The 27,460-nt window shown below is 38.5% G+C and overlaps 2 protein-coding genes across 6 annotated transcripts in view; one reads left to right on the top strand and one right to left on the bottom strand.

Annotated features, from left to right (window-relative positions):
* The window catches only part of FBXO10 (F-box protein 10), a 44,952-nt gene extending 35,306 nt beyond the window's left edge, over nt 1–9,646 (bottom strand). The window contains exons 1-3 of one of the 2 annotated variants that reach the window (XM_058171778.1): nt 9,456–9,646; nt 2,982–3,572; nt 997–1,854 (exon numbers count right to left, since the gene is read on the bottom strand). In XM_058171778.1, coding sequence (XP_058027761.1) covers nt 997–1,854; nt 2,982–3,566 — 1,443 coding nt within the window. In that variant the 5' untranslated portion in view covers nt 3,567–3,572; nt 9,456–9,646. The remainder of the gene's footprint in view (nt 1–996; nt 1,855–2,981; nt 3,573–9,455) is intronic. The other variant, XM_058171779.1, reaches the window with a different exon arrangement.
* A 3,549-nt stretch (nt 9,647–13,195) lies between these two features.
* SLC25A51 (solute carrier family 25 member 51) lies at nt 13,196–27,332 on the top strand. 4 transcript variants are annotated; one of them, XM_058166961.1, is made up of 3 exons: nt 13,196–13,382; nt 15,200–15,273; nt 19,346–27,332. In XM_058166961.1, exon 3 carries the CDS (start codon nt 19,383–19,385, stop codon nt 20,262–20,264), a length of 882 nt encoding a protein of 293 aa, XP_058022944.1. In that variant the 5' UTR covers nt 13,196–13,382; nt 15,200–15,273; nt 19,346–19,382; the 3' UTR covers nt 20,265–27,332. The 4 variants fall into 4 exon arrangements, with proteins under 4 accessions (XP_058022944.1, XP_058022946.1, XP_058022945.1 ...); XM_058166963.1 differs by having other exon boundaries at nt 13,196–13,404; XM_058166962.1 differs by having other exon boundaries at nt 13,196–13,449.
* Nucleotides 27,333–27,460: the final 128 nt, after the last annotated feature.

Raw genomic sequence — 27,460 nt, 5'->3', positions numbered from 1 at the left:
TAGAGTGGTGACGAATGTGGATTCACAGATCAACTACATTATTTAACAAAAGTGAAGAAATACTCTGCGATCTGATATTCTGCAGCAAAAGCTGAAGTGCTTTTGCATCTAGCCTTCATAAGAGTTGACTCACCAAATAAAATGCAGCCCTTAATAAGGTACCAGGGATCTTTTATTTTTCCTATTTACAAACCTGCAGGGCAAATTGAATTCTGCAATTTCATTAATAGGGAAAAAGGAAAAGTCACAGAATCCTACTTTCTTTGAATCTCGTGTCTATGGAGATTCTCAGTCATCCAGGTCATGGTTGTGTCCCAAAGGTGCTTTTTCAAGAGGCAACTGGACTTTCTGGTTTTTCTTTGAAGACGTTTCGCTTCTCATCCAAGGAGCTTCTTCAGCTCTCTGAGTCAGAGCTGAAGAAGCTTCTTGGACGAGAAGTGAAATGTCTTCAAAGAAAAACCAGAAAGTCCAGTTGCCTCTTGAAAAAGCACCTTTGGAACATATGAATCTCTTCTTATCATTTCTAGTGGATTTTTTTTTTTTAAATATTTCTGCTCTTCTATTTATTCAATTTATTGATGAAGTTATGTTAAAAAAATGTATATGTAAGGCTTGGGGATACTATGAAGCCAGCAGAGCCTTTGGAGAAGATTTAAAATAGGAAAAGGATGAGGCTTCGCAATTCTTCATACATCTTGGCCTCTCTTATAATTAACATCACTGTGCAACATAAAGCAACTCATTAACAAGTTAATCTGCATACAATAGTCAAACATCCAACTTTAAAAACTAAACCAAAATAATGCCCTTCGAATTATTTATCATTTTGTTTTGAAAATGTGTGGTTAGAAAAATATTATAAGGCTAACGTAACACACATTCACAAATATTTGTAGGTACAATTGCAAGGCTGATCAAGTTGGCCTTAAAAACTGGCTAAATATTACTTTATGTTTAACTGTAGCATGCAAGATCTGCTCCTGCCTTTTACAGCACCTTACTGTTTTGTATGCATCGCACAGCGTAGGTCAAGTCCCTGAAGATGCTCCCTTCCACTCTGGCTTGTCCCTGGGAACACAGAAAAATGCCACCTTTTCCGTCCCTAAAAAGACATTTCCTCACAAGGCATCCTTGCATGGTGTTGGCAAGACACTGAGCCTCCTTATCTTGCTGCAGCTCCTGAGCCAAAGGTTTTAGCTCATAGTCACTCTGAAGGGCAGGTAAACCATCGGTTGACGGCCTACCATGGGCAACCTTGGCCAGCTTGTGGCTCAAGCTATGAGCCTGGTAAGGCAGTTTGTATAGCGACTCATCTTCGTCCTCATTCTCACTGCTCAGGCTCAGTTCACTGTCACTGGAATCTGTGTCTATAGTCATGGCCTCTTCTTTGTGTGCTGTGTTAAGGTTCCCAGATACTTCCCTTTCCTTCTCAAGGCCTCTCCTTGGCACCACTTGAGTCTGTGAAACAGGAAATATGTGACTTGGGTTTTCAGCTACCACAATGTCACAGGTCCTCATGTCTGACATTGGAAGAGTTCCCTGGCTCTCAAACTTTGATATATTGCAATGGGAGGGTTCAGATGTCTGCAGCAAGACGGAGCGAGATTTTGCCAACATGGTCAAGTGCTTGCAGGCCCAGTTCCTGTCCAAAGATGGACTTCCTTCCACTGTCACCGAAGCATTTTCACTGCCAACAAATTCACAGTTTTCCAGGAGACAGACAGCCACACTATGGAAATGGATGCTGGACTGATTGAAAGTGCAGAATTTAACCTGGCAGGTCCCAGGAGCATGAATCTGCAGCTGACTGTTTTCAAAATTGCAGTTGTCAAACTGGACATGGCCTGAGGTTGTCTAAGAAAAGAGAATGAAACCAGATCAGCCTATTTTCAATTTTAAAAAAGCAGTCAAAGAGGATACTCATTTTCCAGAGAAACATTGCCTGCGAAACAGTGGTAGGTTTCAACTTTTTTTTTACTACCAGTTCTGTGGGCGTGGCTTGGTGGGCGTGGCATGGCTTGGTGGGTGTTGCTTGGTGGGCGTGGCATGGCAAGGATACTGTAAAATCTCCATTCCCTCCTGACTCCAGGGGAAGGTTACTGCAAAATCCCCATTTCCTCCCGATCAGCTGGGAGTTGGGAGGCAGAGAATAGATGGGGGTGGGGCCAGTCAGAATTTTTACTACCAGTTCTCCAAACTACTCAAAATTTTCACTACCGGTTCTCCAGAACTGGTCAGAACCTGCTGAAACCCACCTCTGCCGCGAACAGATACAGAACCTCCTAGTCTGCTATTTTCTAATTGTGCTGATGGGAATGAAATAGAGAGACCAGGATACCTAACCGAACATGGAGGTGAAACATGTATTGGTTCTTCCCCTGACTAACTCATGATGCTTTCATAGCAATATATACCACCCCATAGTGCTTTACAGCAGTCTCTGAGCAGTTTACAAATGTCAGTATATTGCCCCCAACAATCTGGGTCCTCATTTTACTGACCTTGGAAGGATGGAAGGCTGAGTCAACCTTGAGCCCGTCAGAATCAAACTCCAGAGTGTGGGCAGAGGTAGCCTACAATATTGCATTCCAATCACTGGGTCACATGCTTGAGAAACCAATACCTTGTTTACTGTTGATCTAACTTAGCAGGATACCCTTCCTATCCTGGTGCCGTCCAGATGCGTTGATTAAATTCCCACCAACTATACCAACTATAAATTGAGTTAGTCAGAAATTCCAGATGATGTAGTTCACCATGTCAAGTCAGGCTTCCTGGAACCCTTCCCCAATCTGGTGGCATCCAGGAAACAACAGCCACACTGGTGGGGAACACTGGGGCATGCATTTAAAAGGCCCCAAGTTGGGGGAAATCTTCATGTGGATTCTGCCACATTGATCAGATGTCCCTAATTCTCACGTTAATATTTTTCAGGGAACCCCAAATCCTGAATACTTCTTCGGATCCTTCTTCATACTCACCTTATATATTACTGGTGTGAACCAGGCTGGCATAAAGACCAAATTGCATAACCTCATTGTTGGACAGTGCTGGTCAAAGCTCACTAGAAGGGTCACATCCCCGAGTTTGCCCTTTCCCATGATTTCCACAGGAGCCTTGAGAAAGATTTCACTCTGTTCCTCATACATTCCTGGCAGCAGGACAATCCGGTCATACGTGCTGGCTGAAAGCAAGGCGCTCCTTAGATTGTCAAACTCGTAGCCAGGCCCAACGCAAAGAACCCGCCTGTCCTTTTTCCTCCTGAATAAGTAGAAGCAGTTGGAGGACTCAAGATCGTGGCTGTTTTTGGTCCAGGTTTTAGAAGAGAGGCAATGCTGCTTCAGAGCTTCTCTCCATGACCAAGGTTCCACGCCAGGCTGGTTAGGCCAGTTTGGATGCCGGCATTCAATGCAACCAAGGCACAGCTGTCTCCACCGAGTATTGTCCAGGCTGAGGATGAGCTCATACCATGCTCTGCACACCAAACTGCAGCGACCAAGGTCAGGAAGACGCAAGTAGGACAATATTAAGCGCCACAGTTCTAGTGGAAGCCCACTGATCTCCATAATCACCTAGGAATAGTGGGGCACAAAAACAAAAATTTAAGAAATCGTCATATACCTTCTGTGCATCATTGTTTGGATTTAACTGAACATGGTGGGAGTTGAGATATGCCGATCAAATCAATGCATCCCTTTCCTCTCTTCTCTACTTATTTGACTTTATAGCTTGACAATGGCTGAATAAAATCAAAAGCTTAAAAAAAAACCTCAGACATGCACCATTGTGAGTTAACACTTAAACTCTGTGTTCCTTACCTATGTTAACAGAAGTATTAAACAGTGGTCTTCAGCTAGGTTTTTGTAATATTGATGAGCATTTCCTGATCTACAGTAATTCAGATCTTGATTTCTATTTGTATAGAATAGTGGCTCCCTGGCTGTATGACTCAAACTTTATCCTCACAGAGCCAACGGATGGAAGCTTTACAGAAGGAGATATAAACATGAAATAAGGAATTTCCTGACTATGAGAACTAGTAAGTAACGGAACAACCTGTCCCTTGAAACCAAGGATATGCCATCGCTGAAAGTTTTCATGAAAAAATTCCATGACCAATTTTCCAGCATGGTATGAGGATTCCTGTGCTGGATGGAGAGCAGGACTACAAGACATTCAAGCTCCCTTCCAAACCTACAACTCTATGAACTTTGCCACACTTTGCCTCTACAAATACTTTTATACTATAAATCTGAACAGAAGACAACACCTAGGAGAGAATTAACTCATCTCTATTTAATCACATTTATGTCCTGGTTCTATTCACTTTTTAGTTTCCCTTTGTTTAAAAAAGGCTGTGCTCTCCTGTTACTTACAACTGGGCAAAGCCTTTGAAATAATCATGTGCTGCTTTTAACTCTTTATGAAATAGTGGTGCTTCACATCAGAGGTGGTATTCAGCAGGTTCTGACCAGTTCTGGAGAACCGGTAGCGGAAATTTTGAGTGGTTTGGAGAACTGGTAGTAAAAATTCTGACTCGCCCCGCCCTCCTCTATTCTCTGCCTCCCAAGTCCCAGCTGATCAGGAGGAAATGGGGATTTTGTAGTAACCTTCCCCTGGAGTGGGGTGGGAATGGAGATTTTACAGTATCCTTCCCCTGTCATGCCCACCAAGCCACACCCACAGAACCAGTAGTAAAAAAATTTGAAACCCACCACTGCTTCACATGCACCAACAAGTTATGTAAAATACCAGTTTTGAACACTTTGTACAACCCTAGTATAAATATGCAGGGTATTCACAATTTTGGACTGGCTCCAAATGATTAAACTGAATAAACTCTTCAGGACAGTTTCTCATTAAACTAGTTACCAAGATATTTAGATGTTTGCTTGCTCAAACACAAATTCTACAACAGAGGCATAAATTAAATTAGAAAGGTTTTTTCCCCTCCTTGGGTCACATCTGTACAGCCTACAAATGCTCTTTAAAACAGTATTGCCATAAAATGGGAGACATGAAAATCATATAGACTGATCATACATATAACCCCCTTGAATTATGCAGGAAGTATAATTGCTGCTTGCAGAAGAGCACATGCTGTATTAAATATATTTGATTTTGCATTGGGGTGAAATGCTCTGAAGTCTGCTACCGGTGCGCTTCGCTACCGGTTTGCTGCATGCACAGTGCATGCCAAATGTGCATCTCTCGCATTGCAGGCGCTACCACGCAGTGCTGAAAAAGAAGGATTAAAAAGCCTTTTCTAAAGTAGAACAGCGAGGGCGGAGGGAAGAGCTGTGCTGTGCGATTTCCTGCTTTCTAGCAAATATAAATTGTGTGGCACAGCTGATTGTCGAAAATACCGGTTCATCTGAACTGGTAGCACTTTTTTTACTATGTTCGCCTGGACCGGTCCAAACTAGTAGCATTTCACCCCTGATTTTGCATGTTATGAAATACATTTGAATTGGTATTTGTTTTTTTATCTCTGATGAAAATTCAAAGACCTACTCTATACTTCTGTAAGGAGGATGGGCCGGATGGTAGACCTGTTTCAAATCAAGATTTGCTCCTGTAGCTATGGGATTGAAAACAAAACCTTGAGGAATAAATATACCTTCAAAGGCAATTTGTGTTCTTGCACATTATAAATAGTAACAGCAAACCATTGTGCAAAGAATATGCTGTTAAAACTGTTTCTGACTCAGCCACATGGAGATAAATGGGGCTAAATAAACAAAAGCATATATAATGCATGCTCAACTGTGGAGAAAATCCCTACCTGGTCAAATTCTGATTTAATTTAAAAAATAGTACAGTAATATAAATGTGTCAACTTTGCATATTTACCTTTAGGCAAACTTGTCATTGCAACTGTATTGTACACACACACACCAGCTTTTATATGACACAGAGCTCTCTATGGCTCACTGATATCCAGGGGTGAAATGTAAAATTTGTTACTACCGGTTCTGTGGGCGTGGCTTGATGTGTGGGGGTAATGAGACTGGGTGGGCATGGCCAATTTTTTTTTTACTTTTAAAAGCCTCTGATGATCAGGCAACTCAGCTGGGATCGCCAGAGCAGCCTTTTAAAAGCATTTTTTCTACAACCTCTTCGGCTGAAGTGGTTGTTAAAAAATGCTTTTAAAGGGTCCTGATGATCCTAGCTGAGCCATGCAATCATCAGAGGCTTTTTTTTTTACTTTTAAAAGCATTTTTTCAGCCAAAGAAAAAATGCTTTTAAAAGCTAAAAAAAACAACCACCTCTGATGATCGTGCGGCTTAGCTGGGCGGGGGGAAGGGGGGGCATTTTTGCTACCAGTTCTCCGAACTACCAGCCACCATCGCTACTGGATCAGGTGATCTGGTCCGAACTGGAAGCATTTCACCCCTGCTGATATCCAACCTTTTGGCTTGCCTGAGCTAGGGGAAGTGAAGAGGAACTGTCTTGGGCTATCTATGTATATATATTTGCATTTGCATATGTATGTATGTATACACACACACAGCCAAAGCCCAAGACAGACAGACATACGTACAGTTATATTACATTACATTACATTTCTTATTTACTAGTTTTCCAGGGTTGGATGTGGCACAAGTTGGACACATCTGCTTAAGAGAGAGATTAACTGTTTTAGCTATCTTCCAGAAAAAAACATAAAATGTTGCACACACATATACACCATGCTTTTTATTGCTGCCGAGCATATGGAAAAAGCTTCCTCCCCACCCGAGATTCTCAGCTCTAGTCATCTTGCAAAAAGCTGTTTTAAAATATGGCTCTTTTGAAGATAAAGATGCTTTGCCGCCATCTGTTTGGCAGTATGCTATTTTAATTCTGTATGGTTTTTCATGAGAGCCAAAGTGAGTTTCTTAACCACTTAGAGATGTGCTGTTGTAGCAGCATCTACAATAATAATTGTAATGGAAATAACAATAAATAAAATGCACATTATTCAAAATAAGCTTTCTCTTGCATTTGGTCTAACAATCCCAGTCCAAGATACAGGTAGCCCTCAACTTACAACCACAACTCTAGCACAAAATTTCTGTTGCTAAAAAGACAATTATTAAGTAAAATTTACCCCATTTTACAACCTTTCTTGCCACAGTTGTTAAGTAAACTACTGCAGTTGTTAAGTTAGTCACATGGTTGTTAAATGAATCTGGCTTCCCCATTGACTTTGCTTCCCAGAAAGTCACATGACCCTGGTACATTGCAACTGACATAAATAAGAGCCAATTGCCAAGTGTCTGAATTGTGATCAGATGAACATGGGGATGCAGCAATGGTCATAAGTGTGAAAAATTATCATAGGTTACTTTTTTCAGTGCCGTTGTATCTCTGAACAATCACTATATGAATGGTTGTAAGTTGAAGACTGCCTGTAATTATCTAAGTAATTTCCTTCAGCCACTTGTCTGTGTACTTCTCTTCTGCAAAAGTGCTCTTAGGCAGAATTCATTTCAATCCACAGATTCCCATTAGGCTTGCTTGGATTCTGGGGAATTACCCTCTAACCCAACTGGAGAATATTGAGTCGAAAAAGGTCTGCTTTTCAGAGTGTGTACACACACACACACACACATACACATTACAATTGCCACTTTGCATTTCTAAGCTTTGGATTCAGCTTTGTATTACAACAGTTGCTTTGCAACCAGTGATTTTTGTGTTTGAGGTTTCTGGCAAACCTGACACTTGGCTGTTTAAAAGCACAGATGGAAAGAAGCAGTTCTGCTACAGATGAGGCAGTAGTAATGTTGGATGCACACTAACCAGGATTTTTTTTTTCCAGATTGCCCTGAACATGAGAGAACTCACAAATCCTTTTGACCTACAGTGTGCTTTCTCTTCCAAGGAGTTTTGTGAAGAAGAAACATGGTAAACACTTGAAAGGGTCATGCAGAATTAAACAACACCTCCCATAGAACAGAAGAGAGACAAAAGCTTTTTGACACACACACGAGACTTGAAGGAGAGAGAGGATACAAGCTGACCAAAATAATGGCTTTCTGTATAATTAGATCATATATTAAATAAGTGGCTTCTAACATCTGCCAGGATCTAACCTGCAGCCAGAGAATTTGCTTGGATGCCATGTCCAAGAAATTAATCTCAAAACAGCAGAGGAAATCAGATGCTGCACAGCTTCAGAGTTCACTGTTCTGGATTTACTTTCTTCTCAGAGAGATTCAACTGGACCAAGTTGAGACTGGATCATTCAATTACTTATGATGAAAAAAGGGAGCAGAATTATTGGTCTTCAGGGGTCCCAGCATAACCATTTTGGATTTCACTCTTTTAAACCTGAAGATATATCCAGAACACTAGTTCATACAGAACAGTGTTGTCTACTTTTTTCAGGTTTTGTCATTTTGTTCATGGTTTTCCACGGCAAATAATTCCCAAATTTTTATTTATTGCCCAAAGCCCATAAAAATTGTCATGTAATATAGGAATTTAATTAGCCGTGGTATGTATGTCGCTTCACTCTATTTTGCTTGCGAGCTGATTTTTGTTAATTTGTGATTGTATGAATTAGGTGTATCTGTGAACTTAAAACTTTTGAAACACCCATTTGTGAATAGATTGAAAAGCAATTAGTACATCTGCATATAAAATGCTTTTCAAATGTAATTCAGAGGCATTAGAGGGAGAAGTGAGAGTTCAGCTCACCAGCCAGAACACAGTAACAAACAGTGAACCAAATTCAACATCACATGAAAAAACACCCAAAATTTCAACAGGATTCCCCATCCCACCCTGAGCTATCCCTTGCACCAAACATCACCCATATCTGCAGATTTGGATGGTACACAGAAAGAGGTAAATTTATTTCACCAACGACTGCTATTCTACTGACAGAAGGTAACATAAGATTCATTAACTTCTACTTTATTATAAAATGCTGAAAGTATTATTTTGTTGTTATGATCATCTGTTTTTTAAACCAGTTCAGGAAAACTACACACCCTTGCAGTCTCCAGATCTACTCAAGGGCATCTTAACTTTAAGCAGATCGACAGCACACAAACACTTTTAAAATGAATCCAAAGCCTGCATGCTTAGACCCTGAGATCCAGATCTACTTGAGCAAAAGACCACCAGAGTAGCGGAGATGGGGCAGGCAAAAGGTCCCAGAAGAAACTATTCTGCATTGCCCATTCTTAAAAATATTTTTTTTCTGCCGTTCAGGAGTAGGTGAAAGGCAGCCTCCCAAAGTTTTGTGGCACGATTATTATGGAATAAATACGGTGCTTTGTGAGCGGAGTCTGTCTTCTGCTTCCATCCCCATACACAACAGCAAGAAAGCTTTAACCCGGCATTCATCCAAAATAATTAACACACCAACAGCAGGAACCTCTTAAATAAAGTATATATACCCTGCAAGCCTATCCTTAGGCAAGTTTAATCAAAGTCTCACACTCTTTCATGGGACTTACAGATGAGCGAGCATAGCCACAAACCGATCCCGATCACAACTCTGCGGAGCCCGCCTTCTTTTTATGGTTCAGGCGGAATCCACTGCCTCGCCTTCCCACAGCATCCTACCCACTCCGCTCGCGTTTATTAGAGTGCGAGCGCGAAGGAAAACACCCGGGGACAGGAGCCACTCCCCTTGCTCCAGCGCACATAGCGCGTTCAGATCATAGAGATCTTACAAGGGAAGGAAGGCAGAGGAAAAAGGGAGATCGTCTCCTCAGTAGCTGTAGCATTGCGATCACATGATTTCTGGGGTCCCGAAGAGGCCACCAGATGGCAGTAAAACCTACACTTTTGGGAGTTTCAGCCCCAGACTAAAAACTCCTGGAAGTCTCTGCTTCCAAGTAAATATGCATTGAGATGAGCTGAAGGGATTTAGCTTTAAAAATATTTACAAAGTTGAAAAGCTGCTCAGGTTAAGGTTACACAGTTCAGGTAGAACTGGAACGATAACGTTTGCTTGAAATATATTCATAAGACATGCTTTTTTCTCTATTGTGTTCGATAAACGTGTGGTGCTCGTAGGAGTTTATCCAAAATAAGTACCGGTATTTTGGCAATGGAGAGATAGGTGCAATAGGTGACATAGCCTTTTCTATCAGTAAATTGGCATTTCTTTTAGGGGAGTCCATCTTTCCTCGTATTTTTGTTTTATACAAGCAGTAATTATAATTTTATTTCAATTTAACTTTGTTTCTTAGTAAAATGGTTTAACTTTGACACTGAGCAAGAAAGACTGCTTGACTACAATCTCTCATTTGCATTTGTTATTTTTTGTTTGATTTGATTATATGCCATCAAGCTGGTGTTGATCATACTGTCCCCTTGTTTTACATTATACTAATACAATGCATTTTGTACTTAATGAGCCTTTTCAGTCTCCAATATCAGCGTGTCTGCAGACAAATCCTTCACATGCAAAGCTTTCTTTGCACATTAATCTAAACTCTCTTTAAATATTTTTGAAGCTAAAAGAGATATAACTTAAATAAGAAACTGCTATAATATAAACCAACAACATTCAGTCACACATCTTTATTTCAAAGACTATCTCAGAGCCTCACTTGAGCCCTGCGGCATTTTTATAAGGTAAACATTATGAGTGGCTGGAATGCAGTGCTTAGTTAGAAATGTTCCTGCCCAAAGACAATGGGGAAAAAATATGGTGAAAATGCAAGCAACAGACTTCAAGCACGGCAACAGATTTTGATTTTCTGAAATCTCCAACATTCATTAACTGCAGAATCTCTTTTTGGCAAGGCAAATCAGTAATGTAATTAATATAATAAAATTTTATATATCCCCTCCAAAGAGAACGTAGTGTACTTCATTTAAATAACCCTTTTCAAGGAAATTCAGTAATTCAAATAATCTAAAGACATTTCTGAAAATTAGCATTCGGAAAATTAGCAGGGTTCCCAAGCTGTGAGGAGTACCTCCCTTGTGGCGGTGCAGAGTACAGGAGAGGGGCAAAGAACCTTTTAGTTACAAATTTTTACCACTTCCCTGAAATTGAATTGCATATATTTTTATTGTTCATTTGTTGGTGTTTGTATTTTTTAGGGGAGCGGTATACATTAAGATTACAGTAAAGGAAAGGTGATGGCAAAAAAATAGGAACCTCTAAGGTTGTATTAATGAATGAACTGATGAGATGCCGTATCTATTTCAGTGTGGAAAGCAGGATCCTCTAAGTAACCAAATTGTCCAAGCAAGGACAATATCATGGAAAAAATATGATTTATATCTTTTATGAAAACTGGCAAACTAGGCCCTCATCCAAATAACATTACTGCAAATTATCCATAGTAAGAACAACAGGGAGCTAATAGTCCGGTCCCTCTTTCATGCAAATCGGATTATAAACCACCCTGAAATCAAATTTGGGGATAACATGGGCCTTCTGCAGCCATCAACAAGAGATGATAGGGGAAAGATGACAATCTTTAATGGTTACATACTTCAGGAACAGTATTATAATCGTGACCTATAACATACATAAGGAGCTACCTTTTTTCTTCATAAAAGAGGTAGGAGCATTGAACTACCCAGTAGGAGTAGGAATACCCACCCATGTACTCTCTTGGTTTATTTATTTTTGTTATGAAGTGGGATTTGCTGGGCGTTGTCTGTCTGTTTGTATATGTGTATGTCAGTGATTTCCTCGTGATTTTTTGATGAACTTTGCTACTGCAGTTTTCTGAGAAATACACATTATAGTATTGTGTAAAGAGAAATGGGATTGAAGGATTTTGAGCTGAGACCTTTACCTTCCCTTCCCCTCCCCTCATATAAAACAATAGCTGACATCTCTGATTTTTTTTTTTAAAATGAATTATTTGTTTAGAAGTCAGAGATGGGCATTTACTTTATGGGAATGAATCAGCATTTACAGTAATTCTTTTTTCTTTCTTTAAAGATAAAAAAAAATTACTATACACTATTTTGGGGTGAGGCTGTAGAAAGTAACATTGGGAAGTACATTTCTACACGCAGGATTCTCAATAGTAGTTTTATTATTCATTGTCATAAGCCATTTCAAATAAATAATACTTTAAGGACATATTTTAGAAATCTTTCCTAACAAGCAAATAACACACTTTATATCTTTTCAGTCTCGTAAATTATTTTTATTGTGTATTTATAATTTTTTCTTGTACAATTATTTCCCGAGCACCATATCAATAATGTAATGGATTGTGGTCCCCAAACTCTTAAGCTCATCCAACCCTTCATGAAGCTTTAGACTGTTCATCGATACTCAAATATTATTTTAATACGTAATTTAACAAATAATAGTTTAATAGTACTACAAATAATAAATAAAAAAGTCTGGTTAGTGAATGGCAATGCCTGGAGACAGCAGAAGAGACGAGAAAGAACAGGAGAAGATAACAAAATACAAAGACCTGTGAATAGAACTAGAACAACTGAAAAAAGAAAGACTAGAGTAGAGTAGAATTCTTTATTGGCCAAGTATGATTGGACACACAAGGAATTTGTCTTTGGTGCATGTGCTCTCAGTGTATATAAAAACACAAGATACATTCGTCAAGAATCATAAGGTACAACACTTAATGATGTGTTGTGCCAATAAAGGTGGTGCCAATAGCAATAGGTGTCATGGGTGCATTTCCAAAAAGCCTAGAGCAGGGGTCTCCAACCTTGGTCCCTTTAAGACTTGTGGACTTCAACTCCCAGAGTCAACTCCCGGAGCGAAGCTGGCTGAGGAACTCTGGGAGTTGAAGTCCACAAGTCTTAAAGGGACCAAGGTTGGAGACCCCTGCTGTAGTCTGTCACTACTTCCCATCCCCACCCCCACTTCATCCTTCCCAGGGATAGAACCGGTGGGAGCCGGCGAAACAGCCGCCTGAATTTTCTGTATTCGCCTTTAACGAATATCAGAATCCGCCTCCTCCAATCAGGCAAAACAGGAAGCCCTTTCCTCCCCCTCCCTCTCTCCCCTTATACAGCCAAGGTATTCGCTAGAGCGGCCCAAACTCAGCCCGCCCGCCTTCTTCCTGAAAGGAGAAGCAGCCCAACCCGCCTTCTTCCTTCGCTTGAAGCTCGCTTCTAGCGCCAACGCCCTCCAGCGACCCGGCCTTTCCGCGGTAGGCAGGCGGGCGGGCGAGCGAGCGGATTGGAGGACGCCGAATCACGTGCCCTTCGTTTGGCGGCGTCATTCGTCTCTGCGGCGCGCGGGGGAGGGCGTGGCGAAAGGAACTGATAATTTTTTTTTTCCCCGGCCGGCCCGGGGGGGCTGCTCTCCTGTCAGTTTCAGGCCGCTGCGCGTCGCTCGGCGGTCTTTGCCTGCCTCGGTTGCAACGTGCGCGTGAGGAGGAGCAGCAGCGGCGATGCCTCCGCCGCCATGAAGGAAGCCCGCGAGGGTCAGTGAATTGGCGGGGATTGGTGAGGAGTAGCTGAGGTGGCGGAAGGAGAAAGAAAAGACGGCAGGCGAGCATGCAAAGGAACAGGCGGGCAAAATGGAGATACGGAGGGGAAGGAAAGGAGCGGCAGTGGACCGGGCTGTGCCGCAGGTGCTCGCGGCTGACCTCGGGGCAAAGGCAGGGCGGGGAGGATAAGGGCGTTTCTGGTTAACCAATCCCGGACTCTGTTGATATATTGATCCCACACACACACAAACAGGATTGCATCCCGCCTTTTATAGTGGGGTTTCGCTTTATTTATTTCTTTATTCGCTGGCCTGAATTGCTTCTCCTGGGTGTGGAAAGACGGTAGAGGGTAAAAAAACATGGGATGAACCTGGCCGGCCGTCTTTCTTTGAAAAGCACGGCAGCGAGGTTAAACAACGCGACCCTCGAAACATTTACCCAATTTCCCGTGGTATTTTTGTAGAGCCGTTGTATAAATACGTCTGAGGTCCCAAAATGGCACCCCCAAAATTTGCAGGGACCCCATCAAATGCATTTCTATTCAGTTGCAAAATGCCTTCATACATGAGCCCAAAATATGTGCGTACTATATGTGCATAACGCATATGTGTGTATATATATATGCGCCCTACAGTCGCCACCCGTTAATAAGCATTTAATAACGTTAATAAGCACCCGTTAATTTAATAGGCACAAGCATTTTTTAAAAAATCTTTTTCCTGGTGTACAGCTGGTAATTTGATATATATTTACCATGCTAAGTTTTGAATTGCCGAGGATTGTTTATAGTAAGGATTTTCACTTTCGTTTGCACTATAGGGCGTATTATATGTAATGAATTGGATGCTGTAATACAAAAGTGTGATGGCTATGAAAGAAATTGCACATTTGAATCCCAATAGAATATTATATACTAGACCAACTCCAAGTTTGCAAAAATATGCAAGATCTCAAAAATTGTTCAGCTTTGATAATGGATGTATATAGGCTAAATAAAAGTGTAGTTCTAACATGGAGTTTGAAATATTAGTATTTTTGTTTGGAGGAGGGAACTAATAGTTGTACAATAAAATACTTATAATTTTAAGCTTTGTTAATATTTCATGGCCAAATCATATGTACTTCATCTTCAATATACTGAGATTATGTTACTGAGTTGCTTTATTAGTATTGCAGTGACTGAGAATATTTTAGAAATTCCTGGAATTCAGAGGTCTTTCTAAAATATATATTTATTATGTTTGAAATATAAAGCATGTATGCTTTAAGTAAACCATAACAATTAAATAGCAAATACCATTATATGCAGCCATTTACTTCAAATTTGCATCAAGAAGAAGCAGTTGTCAAGCACACTGATGAAAACAAAATAGCAAGAGTTTCTCTACTTGCTTCTCATAGGTTTATACTTGAAAGGATATATGGTGGGAAGCCAATATTGTTATGATGGAATATAAGTATTGGGTGAAATCAGCAAGGAAAAGCTTTAGCTAAATGTTAGGTAATAAAAATTTCACTACCAGCTTGATTGCAGAGGCTGGATGGTGCATTTAAAACCTCTTCAAATTGTAAAAATATGTGATTTGGGGTTCTGTATTATGACTATACTCATTAAAAATCTTCATCATGCTCAGGAAAAAAGTTACAGGAAGTCCTACTCAAAACCTAAAGTATCAATGAAATATTCTTTAAATAAACAAATGATGAGCGCTAGACAGCAGTAAGAGCTAATTTTCTATGTCTTTGCTGCCATCTTCTCGCCAACTGAATTTTTGCAGCCAAATAAAACAAGACTATTGATTCCTTTTTAGGCAGAACAGTTTGAAGACCTGCTCCAGAATGCTACTTATACAGAGAAAATCTTGTTTTGTATCATATAGGAAAGGTAATTATCTCATTTTCACTATGATGGCTTCCTTATAATAAAGTTTGCACCCCAATGTAGACTATTGTTATTATACTTTTATTTCCATATACATTTTTATTAAGATTACAATTAAAGTAAAAAAATAATACAAACCACACACACAAAAAAGAAAGAAGTAACTTCCCCCCTCATGTGGACAAGTACAAACAATTTCGATAACTTATCTTCTCTTAAGCTATTATTATCACATTTTGGCAGGTGGTGCTGTCTGAGAAAGCAGCTTGGATAAACTAACCTGCAGACTATGGTAGCACTTCATGAAAATGTGCCCCTGGTGCCGGGATCACAGGTTTTAATATTGTCCTGCCCTTACCAGCAGGCGTAAATCTTAGTAAAGTCTCTGCTGTTCTTTATGTTCGGCACATGAATGCAGTCCACATTATGCTGAGAAGTGAGGCATTGTATTATCTGAATTTGGCTATATATTAGTAGGTCCATTTTCCTCCCCCTCTATTGATAATTTTATCAGTACAGTGATAAATTACCCTGTCTTTTGATACATTCTCAATTTAGTTAGAACAATGCTGTCTCACTAGAACAATTGTCTTTCACTGTTCATTTTTGTGTGTTTAATTGGTAGATTGTAATTGCTGGAAGTAGTATCTAATCTTTTACATATATCTAATTTCTATACTGCCTTAACAGGGTAGAACAGTAAAATATTCTGTATAGAATATGGAGTGCCTTCTAAGGAAGTGCAAAATTAAGGAAAAGAATTAATAGAATAGAGAGCATTGTACTCCATCTGTACTTATTTGTGGAACTTCAGCTCATTCCATTTTTCCTGTTAAAGAGTAATATATTGAGCTTAAAAATGGAATTTCCTCCTTTTCAAAATCCAGCCTTATATTTTGCTATCTTCCAATTCCGGGTTTATTTGTCAGAAAATATTCCCATTCCCATTATCTTTTTATTTTTTCCTAAATTAGCCTCTTCTAGTGCTAAACTGACATGAGATAAAACTTCTGTGTTTTATTTTCTTGTTGAGTTGAAATTAGGAAATGAGAGAGAGGTAGAAAGCTTCAGGGAAATTCTATGCAGAATTTGAAAACACGAAGAAAATGGGTAAAAAGAAATGTAAGAACGATTTAAAAAGATTGCTAATGAGCTGCTTTTGTGCAAACAGGAATGTGGCTGGAAAGGCAGGTTTACAGACAGCTTAGTAGCAGACTTACGCAACAAATGTTTACTTAATAGAGAAAATAATTCAACCATAAAAAAGCAAAAAAGTTGGAATGCTTTGCATTATAGACTACTGCATAATCCAGTTTTCTTTGCCAGATATAAATACCTGGTTACCATGACAGTTTTATTTATTGATATTGCAGATGATAAAGTTGTACAGATAACACATAGGAAGACAAAACAATATTTGTCTGGCAGTGAGGAAAAATGAATGTAGGCTCCAGTTGAACTTAAGATGTCACATTAGAAAACGTCCTCATTCTAATATCATGCCTTGCTTCATTAGAAGAAAATGGAGAATACAAGGAAAGATGAGATTGCTTAAGATGCCCAGGACCTAGGTTGGATAGGGTTTTAAAAGAAGAGGATAGCATTTCAAATTGATCTCAGAAATAAACTTTTATTTGGAAAGGAATTTGTTCCATTAGGTATTATATGTTGTCAGAGATATCACCTAACCAGCTAAGATCTGTATTTAACTACAGTTTCTCAATTGTCCTACATTGAAACAGTCCTGGTTTTTGCAATATGCAGGCCAACCAGCTAAATGTTTGTTAATTTTCATAATACAGCATATTATTAACTGGCTTCACCATTGCAGAAAGTTGTAGTAGGAATACCTTCATACTCAGAACACTAAAAATACCACTGTTTCTCTTCTTGATTGGTCCAGATATAATTGCTAAATATAATTGCTAAACAATGAATAGAAAACACGTCGTAGTTAAGTCTGCCCCTCTCCTCATTACTAATTAGGACAATAGGTGCCTTAGTGGGAGGAGCATTACTCTGCAACTAAAGGATCTCCATTCTCATTTGACCACGGTGGTTAGAATTTAGGATCTCTTCATCCTTCTTCTTTTTTGAAAGTGATGTTTCTTTAAAGAAAAAAGGATAGGTATTTACTCAAGGTTGGGAAAGGAAAACCAGAAAATGAAGCTGAGAGCAAGAGTAAATTTGAAGCAATTTATCTATTTGTTTAGCTGAGTGAAGTGCAGAAAGATAGCAAAAAAGAAAAAAGTGCATGATATCCATTTCTCCATTGGACTGACTGTCCTTACTCCCTTCTTTTACACTGAATAATAAGCAGGGTCGATATGATTTAAATCAAGTCGATTTCAATCATGATTTCAATCACTAGTAAAAAGGCTTGTTTTAAATCAACTTGATTTAAATTATAATTTTTAAAGAGCAACTGTCATCTCTGTCCCGCAGCGGCTCCTCCTCTGACCCACTGTTGACTCAACGGGCAACCCCATTCACTTTAATGGGATGCCTGGTGATGCGGCAGTGACACAACAAGGTGAGGGACGTGGTAGGCAGCAAGTCAGTGGATGCCCACTAATAGGTGCTGCCAGGATGGATCTGAAATGACAGGTGCTCTTTAAATTAAGGACTCATTCTTGCTGGTAGTTAGAATCTTTAATATTATTATTTGCAAACAAAATGAAGGTTTCCTATTTAGCTTGCAGAGCTTGGATTCATTGAATGAGTTTACAAAAAATGTAAATATTGCAGAACATGCAGCCTCATGCTACAGAACTAAGCTCCATTTTATGCCGAATAAACTGAATTATTAATGTATCTTAAATAGAAAACTATCTTTAAATAGATTTTTACTCCAAAATCATTTTATTAAAACAAATTTGATAAAATCAAAAAAATCCAATTTAAAATTTAAAAATCCAATTTTTTAAAAAACCATCGATTTTTATCCACCCTGATAACAAGTATTTATGGTCCAGTTTTGTGTAGTGATTAAAACACCAGACTACAAACTGGCCAACCATGAGTTTTAGTTCCACATTAAGCCCAAAGATAACTAGGTGACTTTGGACCAATATCCCACAGCCCTAGGAAGAAGGCAATGGCAAACCACTTCTGAAAAACCTTGCAAAGAAAACTGCAGGGACTAATTCAGGCAGTTTGCCAGGAGTCAACACATATAAAATATAAAAAATAAAATAAAAATAAGGAATTAGGGTAGACAGGACAAAACAAGATAAGAAATAAATATTTTGAAAATTTAAATAAATGAAGACTTAGTCACTACCGGTTGCAAAATCATATTTTAGTATAATGTATTTGACTGAATAAAATGAGTTGACAAAAAAGGAAAACAAGCTTTAATAACAAACAAGCTTTTAATAAAACAAAAGCAAACAGAAGTACATTAGGCCCTTATTTTTATTTTGTTTTTTTCTTTTATTTGGCTTGCAATTTTTTCATTCTTCATTAATTGTAGAAAAATAAGTTCTTCTTTAGGCTGGTTAATTTTTTTTTAAGCTGTTGGAAATATCAAGTATGTCTCTGTATCTGTTATTTTATTTGAATCTAAGGGACAGGCTAGAAGGGGAAGACCTGTAGCTCTGTGGAAGACAAAAGCTATTTTTATTTTTTAATGAAATTAATTTATTACTAAAGGGAATAGGGGACCTATTGCTGGAATGAGGTATATTGTAAAATGTTGATATGCATTATATGTAAGATACTATCTAAATATTAATTCAGTTGAGAAGACACTGAACAAAAAGAAACGGTACATCCCTTGGGAAGGAGTGTAGTATTAATTGGCCGAGATCCTGGAAATTAAATATTTTCAAATCTTTTATAATACAATTTATGAAAATATTTTCACAGTGCTTTATTTATTACAAGGAAAGCAGAAGTTGAAAACGTACTCTTAGTACTTTTGAAGTAGGATGTTCTCTGAAACTTAGCATAAAACATAAAGACCTTTCAGAAAACTAATGAAGAGGTGAGTTAAACCTCTTAATGTTATTTTTTTAACCTGAAATGAAAGCAAGTAGATTTGGCTTTGTTCAATCACCTTTATTTCTTATAGGAGAGGAGAATATCTATGTGAGAACACAACAAGCAGCATGGCGGATTCAGAAGACCTTTTGCTTAACAAGGCAAAGGCAGATCAAGCTGCTAATCGCATTGTAAAAATTAACTCAGGCAAACATTACTTATGTGGTTATTGTGCAGCCATTACAAACATTGCAGTAACTTTCCCAATCCAAAAAGTCCTCTTTCGTCAACAACTGTACGGGGTACGAACCAGAGATGCAATATGTCAGCTACAGAAAGATGGTATCAGAAATTTGTACCGAGGTATCCTTCCTCCGTTGATGCAGAAGAGCACAACCTTGGCATTGATGTTTGGCCTATATGAAGATTTGTCTTCTCTGCTCCTCAGACACATAAGTGCGCCTGAAATCTTTGCCCGGAGCTTAGCAGCTGTGCTTGCTGGGACCACAGAAGCTGTCTTGACCCCTTTTGAGCGTGTGCAGACACTTCTGCAGGACTACAAACATCATGACAAATTTACAAACACCTACCAAGCATTCAGAGTTCTTCGAGAGCATGGGGCCAGGGAATATTATCGGGGCTTGGTGCCAATCCTACTTCGGAACGGTCCTAGCAATGCTCTCTTTTTTGGCCTGCGAGGGCCCATCAAGCAGTGCCTGCCAGAAGCAACAACTTACAGTACTCATCTGATCAATGATTTTATATGTGGAGGGGTATTGGGTGCTATGTTGGGGTTTCTGTTTTTCCCTGTGAATGTTGTCAAAGCCCGCATGCAGTCACAGATTGGTGGGGAATTCCAGTCTTTTTCCACAGTCTTTATGAAGATTTGGCTAGAGCGTGACAGGAAACTGACGCATCTCTTCCGAGGGGCCCATCTAAATTATCACCGGTCCCTGATTTCTTGGGGAATAATTAATGCAACTTATGAATTCTTGCTTAAATTACTATAATTGGTTATTAATTTTCTCTCTTTGTTTGAGCATCGGACAATCCTGAGCTGTCAGTTTCCAGGATATAATGGAAAACACTCGCAAGTATTTCTGACTCCATAACATTCGAGAAATTAAATTGCCAACAAATTGTGGTTTCAGTTGGTATGGATATCAGCTATTTAAACAGTGCCTAACTAGTTCAAAATATAATTGTATTCAGTCTTGTTCTTGGCCTTCCAATCTATGGATGTGGCAGCTGTATGACTAAAACAAGTTTACTTACTGAGAAGTTTCCTGAAATATAAAGCCAGAGGGTTGATTCACTCAAAGCATAATAAATTAAATGTCATGCTGGCCTATGAAAATTTGCTCCAGGTCACCTTCAGCTTTATTCAACTAACACTCCTGGTGATCCAAAGAATGCACTTCATAGAAAATAGCAGAGCAAAAAAACCTGATATTTAATTTGTTGCTTGACCATTTGTAACAAATGGTAGCATTTTTTTTTGTTGTAATAAGTGGACCTTGAGTTTCCATGAAGCTTCATGTTCCCCCTCTTTGTTTTTTTTTTTATGATGATGATGATGATGATGAATATTATTGTACTTTGAAAAGAGACTGCCAAATGTAGAAGAGAAAACTCTTGTTCTAAAGCAGGTTCCAAGTAGTTTTGGAGCACTACTGATGCAAATGACATCTTGTCAAAATTAAATTTTAGAAACTGGTGGATGTATCGCTACTATTAAATAGTGGGTGTTGACTATAGAGGAAAGAGAAAAGCACTGAAAAGCTTTAAAATATTCTTCATCTTGCGCTGTCACTGAATTTTTCAATGTCAATTAGGTATTTAAATTATTAATTTTGGTGAAATACTCTAGTCCAGGGTGGTGATTTCTTTTACACGCATACATACGCACACATACACACAGACAACCTTTTCAAGTTTAGAAATTTTGGTACAAATTTGGTAAACTAACCAAAAGTAAACAGGATAAAATTCCAGGTACTATTTACTGGTACAGTACAAATGATTGAATGAGTTATACTCTACATCAACCTAAGGTCTAGTGAAGCAGAATTGTTGCATACCAAAATGAAATGTTTATTGCCATTTTCCACAGTATTTCACTCTGTTGAAAAAGAAATTACAGAGCTATTTCACACACCACTCAGGGGTGTTTATGCCGAGGATATATAAGTTTGCAAAAGGCTAGCTTGCCCTTTGCTTTTTCTTTAATATAGATTTGTCTTCATACAAGAAACTCTGACATAAGAGATTCATCCATCCACTCTTAATAAGTGACAAAATTGCCTAAATCCCTCCTTTATATATAGCCTGTCCATTCTGTCTATGAACTTGTCTGAAGGACCATGCATATATTAAAAAAGGGACAAAAAAGTCTCTGCACATATTACATAAGGCTTCTGTGAATTTTTAATCATGCCAATAAACATACACATGTATAAAATAGTAAGCAATGGGTGAGTTAGGAAGAGGAAATTCAGCCAAAACTATCATTTTGGCTGGAAGATTTTGTGCAAATAGGTGGTAATATTTCCTATTTATGATTTATAGGAAAGCTCTCCCAAACTGTTGATTATTCTCCAAGTGTTAGAATTATTTTCTTAAAATTTAGATAACAGTAGGTTTGAGATGGTAGGGCTTTTAGTTTATTTTGCCTTATTGTCCCTCCCCCTACAAGAGTTCCCCAAATCAAATATTAATTGATCTTCTAGATTTCTTGGTGCTCAAGATTCTTAGCTTCACAGTTGGATTGCCAAGCACAAAATGAAAGAATGCTTACTATTTTGAATGCTGTAATTATAGATATATATATATAAACAAAATGTCTGTTGAATGTTTAACTGGTAAAATATAATTCTGCCAGAGGGATTTTTTTTGGGGGGGGGTAATTTCCTTTGGTGGAATAAACACAAGTAAATCCAGTTTCCTGAAATGAATATTCTGTAATAGTGTTTTGTTTTTCCCTGACCATAAAGACTGGGAATATTTGTAGGCATGCCATAATCATTTTCTGCCCACTCTGTATGGCTGGGGTCATGGGCCAGTCTTCCCGCCCAACCCAACAGAACAACAACCGTCAGTAGAACTGCAAAGAACATAATGAGGTCATACTTAAAAATAGTAGAGTTGCAAGAACAATATCTTTTGTTTAAAAAACTGGATCAATGGGGAAAGAAGGTTTAACACCCCTCCCCATCCCATTACTATTATACTTCCAGTGGGGAGATGTGGTTGTATGAATGGTGATGTGTGTGTGTTGGCTGTGTATGTGTAGTATCGGTTCTATCCATTCATGCAACTATCCAAAACATTCTGTGGAGACCAGTGAACATCTAAGGGGGAAAAATGCCTTTCTCTGCCCTAACATTAACCTTTAATATTTAACTAAGTCAAAGGAAAATGAGTGTTGAGTATTGATATTGCCTTCTTCTTTCTTAGTAGTCTTACTCTGGATACATCTCTCTTACTGATGTCAAATTACATGTAAAGCTCAGACAAGTGTTGAAGTGTTAGTGCCACTTTATAATGCCTTGGTAAGGCCACACTTGGAATATTGCATCCAGTTTTGGTCTCCACGATGTAAAAAAGATGTTGAGACTCTAGAAAGAGTGCAGAGAAGAGCAACAAAGATGATTAGAGGACTGGAGGCTAAAACATATGAAGAATGGTTGCAGGAACTGGGTATGTCTAGTTTAATAAAAAGAAGGACTAGGGGAGACATGATAGCTGTGTTCCAATATCTCAGGGGTTGCCACAAAGAAGAGGGAGTCGGGCTGTTCTCCAAAGCACCTGAGGGTAGAACAAGAAGCAATGGGTGGAAACTGATCAAGGAAAGAAGCAACTTAGAACTAAGGAGAAATTTCCTGACAGTTAGAACAATTAATAAGTGGAACGACTTGCCTGCAGAAGTTGTGAATGCTCCAACACTGGAAATTTTTAAGAAAATGTTGGATAACCATCTGACTGAGATGGTGTAGGGTTCCTGCCTAGGCAGGGGGTTGGACTAGAAGGCCTCCAAGGTCCCTTCCAATTCTGTTGTTATGTTATGTTATGTTATGTTAAGTTACTTTGTTAAAAAAATATGTTTCTCCTAGCAACACAAACATATTAATCAAGTTGTTCATTAAGATGAACTACAGAGACCAGCATGGTTTTAAACTTCTGATTAAATTCAGCATTATGTGGAATAGGTTCCTTCTGTATTCATGGTTTTAAGTATCACCTGATGTTAAAGTTAAACAGTAAGATGGAAATGTTAGCAATAAAGTTACTGATTACCTTTTAACCAGCCAATTAAAAACAAAGAAGAACGCACAGTCTTCAAGAAAATATTCCCGAATTAATTAAGTTACCAGTTGGATAAAAAATAGAATGTTATTTTGTCTAACAAGCGTAGAACGTATGACATTGGTTCTGAGTTACACCGGAAGATGTTACATTGGTATTCTCCAGGGTTTGTATGCTTAGTTTATCTATACCTGGCTTTGACAAGGTTTAAAATAGGATTATCAGATTTGCAGGTGACACAAAGGAGTTATATACTGAATAACTTGGGAACCAGTATCAAGATTCATGAAAATCTCAACAATTTCAGTTTCAACAAGGACAAACACAAAATCCTTCATTTTTGTAAGTAAAATCAAAAGCATATGTGTAGGGTATGCATCAGGACATATGAAAAGGAACTGTCTCTTGGTGAATCTCAAATGAGGCATGAACCAACACTGATATAGCTGTTGACATGGTGCTAGCCTGCATCAACAGTAGATTGTCAAATTAGTAAATCATTGTTCCTCTCTATTCAAGTTAGTAAGACCCTATCCGGATCATTGAGTCCAGTTCTCAGCATGGCATTTTGGGAAGGACACTGACAAGTTGAAATTTTTTTTGAGGAAAATAACAAGATACTAAGAATCTTGGAAGGAAAAACGTAGTTGGCAGCACTCAGAATGTTTAACCTGGAGAAGATAGCTATTTGTTCAAGTACAGGTGGTCCTTGTTTAATGACCACATCTGGGTTTGGCATCTTGGTCATTGAGCAGATGTGATGATTTTACTTCAGGTTTCTTTTGCATTACAGACAGAAGAAGGTCATAAATGGGAGGACTGGTCACACAGTTACTTTTTCTTCACTGTTATAACTGAATGGTTGCTGTACGAGGATATCGCTAAACAAGGACCATCTGTATCTGAAGAACTGTCATGGAGAAGACAGAGTAGATTTCTTCAGCGTTATTTCAGGAAATAGACACAAAATTGGTTTTAATTATGAGAAAGCAGATTTTGATAGGTCATCAGGAAAAAATTCCTACCTTCAGCAATGGGAGAGTCTGCCTCCAGAGATGGTGGCCATTCTTTTCCTGGAAGTATTTCAACAGAGGCTGGAAGGCCATCTAGAGATGCTTTAGTTGTGGATTGCTAAACAAGGGGTTGAACTGGGAGCATGTAGCATTAGTAACTGAAGTGTGCAGCTACCATATGAGACCACAAAAGGCCTGCATCACATATAAATATTGTAAACCTCTCAAAGGAAAGTAGCTCTTCATCTTCATGCTAATTGAACAGAGCAAACTGCTTATCTGCTGTCTGTGGGCCATTTCCCACCGATGAGTTAAAGTATTACTCAGCCATTCATGAGAACAGAAAACTAGACTGGCATAAAATTTGCTCCCTACCCCCTTTGCTGATTTCTCTATTGCCTCTATTGCCTCTTTCCAACTCATTGCAATCATTTAACTTCCTTCCAGGTTAAGGAATGGATAATGAGTGACAAAGCCTCCTAAATTTTATACCAGAGTTTTTGAAACTCTTTTCCACAAAATCCTCGGCTTCTTCGGGAAGCTAAGAGCATGTGCATGCCCACACACACAAATTCACTCAGGTACAGCCAGTTATCACTAGAGCATTGCCTCTTGATCACAGTTCCTAGAATTATTTTTTAACTAACCAGTTCCACAGGCTGATTTTTTTTGGGGGGAAAACTCCTATTTTATAGCTCTTATGGCTGCTCATGTATGACATTTAACATTTAAGCCTGTCCCAGAGCTGGGGAGGCACTGCCAAGAGAATACATTAAGCAACAACAAAAAGACGTTATATGTGTGTTGTAGTTCAGTACAAGTAGAGAAAGACTTGATCCCTACATAATACTACAAATCATTGCTGAACAAACGGTTTTAGGTTGACAACTACCCTTATCAGCAAAGGATGAGTATTTTACTAGTAAAAAAAGAATAATTATTTTATAATCCAAGCCCAACTACAGGTAGTTTTCAATTTACAACTATTCGTTTAATAACTGTTACAACAGCACTGAAAAAAAGTAATTTATGAAAGTTTTTCAGTTAATGACGAGTGCAACATCCCCATAGTCAATTATGGGCTCAATTATGGTCAAGGACTACCTGAAAAACTTCCCAATTTGATTTTAGCTGAAAATTCTTCTCCATGAATAATTGAAGTTCTGAGGAATGGACACCAATTTGGCTCTTGGAATAAGCAAAGGAGAAAAATAAATTTCTTTTATTCTGCACCCAGGACAATAAACAGGATTTGAGGCTGTATGAATTGCTTCAATCTAGAGGGGGGAGAAAGATACCCTCTGCCTGAATCCGCTCTCAACGAAGAAAGAATCTTCTATGTCAACAAGTACAGTAATAGAGCATACAGGTAGCCCTCAATTTACAGCCTTTTGTTTAGTGATCTAAGTTACAACGGCACTGAAAAAAGTGACTTATGACCTGTTTTTACATTCATAACCATTGCAGCATCCCCATGGTCACGTAATTAAAATTCGGGCACTTGGCAACTGGCATGTATTTATAACAATTGTACTGTCCCAGGGTCATGGGATCACCATTTTGAATGTTCCCAGGCAGCTCCCAACAAGTAAAGTCAAGAGGGGAAGCCAGATTTCCTTAGTGACCACATGATTGACTCAACTACATTGATTTGCTTAACAAGTCGCAAAAAGGTCGTAAAATGAGGCACAACTCACTTAACAACTGCCTCACTTAGCAATGGAAATTATGGGCTCAGTTGTGGCCATAAATGAAGGTCATAAATGTTGATATGGACAAGTTTCAAGGATGCCTCTGTCTCACTAAGAGGCCTATTATAAAACACATATTTTCAGGGAGAGCCACAATATAAATTCACCATTTACCATAAAACAATACGGTAAATACAATTAACCTGGATTAAATCAGGCTGATAGGAGGAAAAGGTTTAAAATTATAACCTTGAATTTCAATTTAACACCAATTTATTTTAGCCCAATAGTCCTTTTCTTGTTCAAAAGTCACAGTTGAGCTGGAATCCAAGTAGAAGCAGCTGAAGTAAAACCCAAATAAGCACAGTTAGGCTTATTTATAACATTAGCAGCATCTAATTAATGTTAGTGTTTCTTGGAAAAAGCAAAGCATTTAGATCCAGTTAGTGCTTAGATAGGGCGCAAAGTCAATTCGGTACAGATTTTCATTGAACTCAACAGTACAAATATGATTCAATGAACAGGAAGAGATGCCAATTAAATCCAACTTTATGTTTTCTACCTAATATACAAAAAATATAGGATTTTCTATAGGAAAGTCTACTTGGGAACATAATTTTATCTAATTTCATCTTCCTCCTTTTTGTACTAACTTCTTACCCAACTCAGGGGTATCAGAATGATTTCTGGAAAGCAAATCTTTTTTTCTTAAGAAAAGAAAGAAATGATCAGTCACCGTGCAATTGAATCACTCCCTCTGTAGAGTTTTATGGAATCTGATCACATTTACTAGCTGGGACACTCATTTCAGCAATCTGTGATTGGTTAATCATTGCTTGAATAACTGAATTCACAATATTAAGCTAAAATAAAACAAATACTATGGTTTCATACTATGTATGAGTCCAGCTGTGTATACAATAGATGAATTTGAGTTTCTGAAGAAAAGAATTAAACACATAATCCTTCACACTGGTGCCTGATATAGTACAGACCAGAGAAAATTTATAATTGAAACACTTAATACTTGAAACATGTAAAAGAGGATTATTTAAATATAGTTTTGAATGCTACTAGTTTCAAGTATCTAAAAGATACTTGAATACATTGATCTACATTACTGAATACTTTAGTCTGTCCAGTGATCAGATTTTTAAAAAAAAAATCTAAATGGCAACTACACATTACTGAAATACG

Source organism: Ahaetulla prasina, chromosome 2 (genome assembly GCF_028640845.1).
Source record: "Ahaetulla prasina isolate Xishuangbanna chromosome 2, ASM2864084v1, whole genome shotgun sequence".
NCBI classification, from domain to species: domain Eukaryota; kingdom Metazoa; phylum Chordata; class Lepidosauria; order Squamata; family Colubridae; genus Ahaetulla; species Ahaetulla prasina.
This window is presented reverse-complemented; position numbering and strand designations above follow the sequence as displayed.